The sequence below is a fragment of the Homarus americanus genome, unplaced genomic scaffold (assembly GCF_018991925.1).
Source record: "Homarus americanus isolate GMGI-L3 unplaced genomic scaffold, GMGI_Hamer_2.0 scaffold25795, whole genome shotgun sequence".
Taxonomy (NCBI): domain Eukaryota; kingdom Metazoa; phylum Arthropoda; class Malacostraca; order Decapoda; family Nephropidae; genus Homarus; species Homarus americanus.
In genome coordinates, this window is record NW_024753125.1 from 1 (window position 1) to 6,695 (window position 6,695).

The 6,695-nt window shown below is 45.9% G+C and overlaps 1 protein-coding gene across 1 annotated transcript; it reads left to right on the forward strand.

Moving 5' to 3' along the window:
* Nucleotides 1–3,952: 3,952 nt before the first annotated feature.
* On the forward strand, nt 3,953–6,359 carry LOC121855267 (R-spondin-1-like; the record flags this gene model as incomplete). The annotated part of the gene is given in 1 exon segment (XM_042350152.1): nt 3,953–6,359. A coding segment is annotated over 1 exon segment (331 nt), but the record flags the coding sequence as incomplete, so codon positions are not given.
* Between the last annotated feature and the right edge of the window lie 336 nt (nt 6,360–6,695).

The following is a 6,695-nucleotide window of genomic DNA, read 5'->3' on the forward strand; positions in this document are numbered from 1 at the left end:
TATAGAGGATTATAGGCAGGATGGCAGGCGAGGGCGGCCCTGAAGACAATACGCACTCATCAAATGACACAGCATCATCTTAATTATACACCCATGACCACCCAGCACGGCCCGCCCACACCTGTGTTACTCTACACCTGTGTTACTCTACACCTGTGTTACTCTACACCTGTGTTACTCTACACCTGTGTTACCTTACACCTGTGTTACCTTACACCTGTGTTACTCTACACTTGTGTTACTCTACACCTGTGTTACTCTACACCTGTGTTACTGTACACCTGTGTTACTCTACACCTGTGTTACTCTACACCTGTGTTACTCTACACCTGTGTTACGATACACCTGTGTTACTCTACACCTGTGTTACTGTACACCTGTGTTACTCTACACCTGTGTTACTCTACACTTGTGTTACTCTACACCTGTGTTACTCTACACCTGTGTTACTCTACACCTGTGTTACCTTACACCTGTGTTACCTTACACCTGTGTTACCTTACACCTGTGTTACTCTACACCTGTGTTACTCTACGCCTGTGTTACTCTACACCTGTGTTACTCTATACCTGTCGTCAACACAGAAGCCTCGTGCATTCATCGCATTATTTTGTTTATTGTTTACCCAGCTGTGAAAGGTACCTGACTTCACGGTCGGGGAAGTGAGAGCAGTCGAGTGCAGTGTAGAATTGAAAAGGCTTAGTCTATAGCGTGTTGTAGGCCTACACTACCCTTTATGGGACGGCAGGTTTACGGGGGAGGGGGAGCATAGAGAAGGAGGGAGAGAGAAGGGGAAAGAAAGAAGGAAGGAAGAATAGAAGGACAGAAGGAAAGGAGGAAGAGAGGGGTAAAGAGGAAGGGAAAGTGAGGGGAAAGAGATGGAAGAAAGGAAGGAGAGGGGGAAGAGGGAGAAAGAAAGGAGGAGAAAAAGGAAGGAGGGAGGGAGGAGGCAGAGGAAGGAAGGGGGATAGAAGGGAGGAGGGGAAGATAACTCGACAAAAACTGGCCCCTGGCTATTCACCCAGATATGAGGCCCCGTCCACACCCCTTGTATGTGTTCCTATAGGGGGGGGGGGGCAGGAGGTCGGGGAGCAGAGGGGAGGAGATGTGAGTGAGAGGGGGAAGAGATGGAGAGGAACAGGAAATGGAATGAGGGGGGAGCAGGGGTGAGATGGAGAGGGAGGAGGGAGTGAGATGGAGAGGGAGGGGGGGACTCAGGTGATTAGCATCTTAATCAGGCAAGGTGCGGCAGGTAGCCCTCACGTGTGATTAGGGGCTCTTGATCCATACCTGGTTCTACACACTCATTAGCTCCCTTGATCGTCACTCACTGGTCTTATCGAGAGTACGGCGGCCTGGTCATGTGAAGTGGTGTGTAGTACATGCCACCCAGACCCGGTGTGTTGTGTGTGTGGGGGGGGGGAGGGGGGGAGGGGAGATGGGGGAGAGGGAGGAGAGTGTAGGGGAGGGGGAGATGGGAGATGGAAGAGGGGGTGGGGAGGAGAGGGAGGAGAGGGGTAGAGGGAGATGGGAGATAAAGAGGTGGGAGGGAGAGGGAGGAGGGAGGAGAGGGGGGAGGGGAGATGGGGAGGGAGAGGGAGGAGGGGGTAGGGAGATGGGGAGGGAGGGGAGGAGAGGGGGGAGGGGAGATGGGAGATGGAAGAGGGGGGTGGGGAGGAGAGGGAGAGGAGGGAGGAAGGGAGGGGAGATGGGGAGGCGAGGGGAGGAGGGGTGGGGAGGGGAGATGGGGGAGGGGGGGAGGAGGGAAGATGGGGAGGACGGTAGGGGGGTGGGGGAGGAGATGGGGGTGGAGGGAGGAGGTGGGAGGGAGATGGGGGAGGGAGGAGGAGGGCTGGGGAGGGAAGGGAGGAGAGGAGGAGGGGGGTGGGGAGATGGGAGGGAGGAGGAAGTGGAGGAAGGTGGTGGGAGGAGGAGGAGGTGGGGAGATAAGGGAGGAGAATATGGGAGGGATATGGTGGAGAGAGGAGGAGATGGTAGAGGTAGGGAAGGAGGTGGAGGAGGAGATGACGGAGATAATGAAGTTGTTTTGTGGGATGGACGAGATGGGGAGGTGTGGTAAAAAAAAGTTAAATCACATATAACTTACTATAGCACAGAACCCTAACATATACAGTAATCACGTGTTCCAATATAACCCTAATCCATAAAGACGATCCCAACTCAGTCACATCTAATGGTGTTCTCGTCCTGGTTCACTCAAACACACACAAAAAAGCTCATGTATCCATCAAGGGGAAAAAGACAGATTAAATTCCAAAATACCAAAGTTACCCATAGATTAGAAAACGATATCTTGGAGGGGCAACTGCGGTAGTTTGTGTCCCAGAGCGCCGATTCAAATGAAGCGAGGAGGATTGAGGGAAGGTGTGATAGAAGAGGAGAGATGAGAAAAAAGAAAAGGAGAGGGAAGAGGGGCGAGAGAAGAAGAGACGAGAAGGGGAAAGAGGGAATGATAAAAGAGGAATAGTAAGGGTGACAGGAGACGAGGAGAGGGTGAGAGAAGAGGTAAAAAAGAAGGAGGCGAAGGAGGAAGAGGAGGAGGGGATGATAGAAGAGGAAAGGGAGAAGGAAAAAGAGGCGAGAGAAGAATAGACGAGGAGGGGGTGAGAGAAAAAGGGGAGAAGGTTGAAGAATTGCGTGAGAGAGGCGGTACCCATCACAGCTATCTCGGTGGATCAATTGATTACGTGAGGGTGTTGGGCGGTGGTCTTGCCTGCTGCCTTAACACCTCTTATTATTATTATTATCATTATTATTATTATTTTTTTTTTTATTATTATTATTATTATTATTATTATCATTATTATTGACTCTCTCTCTCTCTCATATTCTTCATCCTTCGCCTCTCCCTCTCTCTCCCTCCCTCACCCTTCCCCTACCTCCATCCTTCGCTTCCTCCTGCTGGTTGGAGGAAATTTCTTGTTAACTTATGCTAATGTTATCAATTATTTAATCTTACTTCAAAAACACTTTTCATCCCTTGATATGTCTTTTTGTATATGTCCATTTGTCTGTGTGTGTGTGTGTGTGTGGTATCTGTCTGTCTGTCTGCCAGTGAATGTCTGTCTCTGTCTGTCCGTTTATCTATCTGTCTGACTGCCATATATGTCTCTTTCCATGTACCAGAATCAGTTTCTGTCTGTCTGTCTGTCTCTCTGTCTGTCTGTCTGTCTGCTGTCTGTCTGTCTGTCTGTCTGTCTGTCTGTTGTCTGTCTGTCTTGCCTTCCCTCAACTTTTGTGCACAGTTCATTACACACAGAGATTATCCACCAATCTAGGCAGATAGTTCAACCATCACACACACACACACACACACACACACACACACACACACACACACACACACACACACACACTCACACTCACACACACACACACACACACACACACACTCACACTCTCACACACACACACACTAAATGGCTTTTAAATTAGTTGATAAATGGGTATCTGAAAGTCTTATTAGTATTTAAAATGCTTAATGCTCACATCGTCTAATTAGTTTTTTTTTTTGTAAATCTCCAATACTTAATTATTGTTTTTATTCCATTAGCCTTTAAATAGCTTGAGTATAATAAAGTGTTATATGATATAGGGTGTTGGTCATTAGCGTCACCGTCAGCAGGTTTACGTATCTCTGTTGGAGTCAGTTTCACCAACGCCTCTCTGGTGATGTTTACCTAATCTTTGTGTTTCTTCAATGATCCATGTCTATTATTTGATTTATATTATCTTTAGTTTATATTAATCTATATTTTAGTTTTATTTTGTATTTATATGTTGATTCGAATTTCGTTATTGATCTCTCCCTTGATATACTTATAACCTATATTTTGTTAGTTTATACGAATATCTATCTTTTATATTTACTAATTTTTCTAATGTTTAATTTTCATTTAATTTTTACTGTTCTAAGACCTCTATCCCTCTTACCAGATCTGGCAGGTAACGAAATAGCCGTGGGTAACAGTAGCTGGCCGTGGGGGTCGAGACCTCCCACCAGCACCGCCCTTACCAACACCACCTCCGTCACCACCCTCAGACCCACCAAACGAAGGAAGAAGAAGAAACGCAGGAAGGAGAAACACAAGGACAGACAGAGACGCAGGAGAAGGAAGCACAAGGCGACGCGGCTTAGAAACAGAAGAAGGAAAGAAAGGAGAAGACGCAGGTTTAGGAAAAATAAGGAAAGAAGAAGGAAAAAGATGTCAACAACAGCGAACACCACTACCACAACAACAACAATGGCGCCTGGAAGCTGATTCTCTGTCTTTATCTGTTGACCTTCTTTTTTTTTTTGGCTCGAATTCGTGATCGATCGCTCTTTGGGGAGTGTAACTGAAAGACAAACAGACAGACAGGCAGGGATCTCACTAACGAAGAGACAAGTGAGTGATCGATCTAAATCCGAATAGAGAAGTGCCTCAACATAGCGGCTAAGTGCTCCCCCTCCCCTTCGCCTGACACTGTATATATAGCCCATCTTCGCCCACTAATTTATTCTGTGTTTTGACGTTCCTAGCAGTGAGTGTGAGGCGCTGTAGACCTGAGCACTCTTCAGACTTCTCTCTCACGTCCGTACCATAAAATAAATACAGGGTGTCTATAAATAATTCACCCGATTATGAAGCTCAATAAAAACTTTACTGTAAAATATATCATAAAACAGTTTGGTGCAGTTAATAAAGGAACTCAGGTAATCTTTTGATATGTATTTGTGCACACATAACTGGACCTCAGTAAACCTCCAGATGGGCCCTTTGGTAGCACGTAGAATATCAAGACGGCAGCTGATTTCATTCCAGGTGTTCTGAAGCATTTCTAGCGTGATGGAAGCCAGGGCCTCTTCAATCCGGAGTCTTAACTCTGTGATGTTATTAATCCTTTTCTCATACAACTTGTCCTTGACGTAGCCCCATAAAAAGGATTCCATAGGCATGATGTCCGGGGAACGAGGAGGCCACGGAACGGGACCACCGCGCCCGATCCAACGAGTAGGGAAGTTTTCATCGAGGAAATCACGCACTTGTGTGGTGGTGCACCATCTTGCTTAAAGAACACATGGGGCTGCATACCTTCCAGCTGAGGTACAGCATAAAAGTCAAGCATATCTACAGTATGTGAGTGGCAGAGTTCACAGTGTTCTCATGGAAGCAAAATGGTTCAATCACACGATTGTATGAGAGTGCGCACCAAACGTTTATTTTGGGACTATCAAGCTCGTGTTCAGAAACGAAAGATAGTTTTCTGATCCCCATACACGGCAACTGTGTCTTTTGAGCTTTACAAGACAGGTGAAATGTTGATTCAGACATTATTAAAAAATATGCTGTACTGTCACAATTCACGTTGATAGCAGTCCTGCCAAATACATGTCAAACGATTACCCGAGTTGTTTTCTTGCAGCAAGCCGCTTTATGATATCTTGTACAATAATTTTTTTTATTGAGCTCCATAATCAGGTGAATAAATTATCAACACCTCGCCAGACTCCTGCCCGCAGTAACTATCTTATTCTGGTGCGGGTGTGAGTATGTTGAGTCAGCCACCCATGAGTCTTTTGTGAGTCTTCTGTGAGTCTTATTAGAATTTCATATGACTCTCCTGTAAAGTCTCAAATGAATCTTCTGTAAGTCTCTTATAAGTCTCCTATAAGTCTTCTGTGAGTCTCCTGTGAGATTTCTGTGAGTCTCAGTCCCACATAGACTCCAAAGTAAGATTAACAATATGAACATAGTACTCACAATATTCTGTACAGTAGAGAGAAGAGTCTTAGTGTGTACATATACCTATATAATATACCTTTTGGGAGCCTCCATTCTCCTGTGAGAGTCTTCTGTGAGTAACCTGTAAGAGTCTCCTGTGAGAGTCTTCTGTGAGTAACCTGTAAGAGTCTCCTGTGAGAGTCTTCTATGAGTAACCTGTAAGAGTCTCCTGTGAGAGTCTTCTATGAGTAACCTGTAAGAGTCTCCTGTGAGAGTTTTCTGTGAGTAACCTGTAAGAGTCTCCTGTGAGAGTCTTCTATGAGTAACCTGTAAGAGTCTCCTGTGAGAGTCTTCTGTGAGTAACCTGAAAGAGTCTCCTGTGAGAGTCTTCTGTGTTTAACCTATAAGAGTCTTCTGTGAGTAACCTGTAAGAGTCTCCTGTGAGAGTCCTCTATGAGTAACCTGTAAGAGTCTCCTGTGAGAGTCTTCTGTGTGTAACCTATAAGAATCTCCTGTAAGAGTCTCCTGTAAGAGTCTCCTGTAAGTCTCGTGTAAGAGTCTCCTGTAGAAGTCTCCTGTAAGAGTCTCCTGTATGTCTCGTGTAAGAGTCTCCTTTAAGAGTCTCCTGTAAGAGTCTCCGTCTCCTGTAAGAGTCTCCTGTAAGTCTCGTGTAAGAGTCTCCTGTAAGAGTCTCCTGTAAGAGTCTCCTGTATGTCTCGTGTAAGAGTCTCCTGTAAGTCTCGTGTAAGAGTCTCCTGTAGAAGTCTCCTGTAAGAGTCTCCTGTATGTCTCGTGTAAGAGTCTCCTGTAAGTCTCGTGTAAGAGTCTCCTGTAGAAGTCTCCTGTAAGAGTCTCCTGTATGTCTCCTGTAAGAGTCTCCTTTAAGAGTCTCCTGTAAGAGTCTCCTGTAAGAGTCTCCTGTAAGAGTCTCCTGTAAGTCTCGTGTAAGAGTCTCCTGTAAGAGTCTCC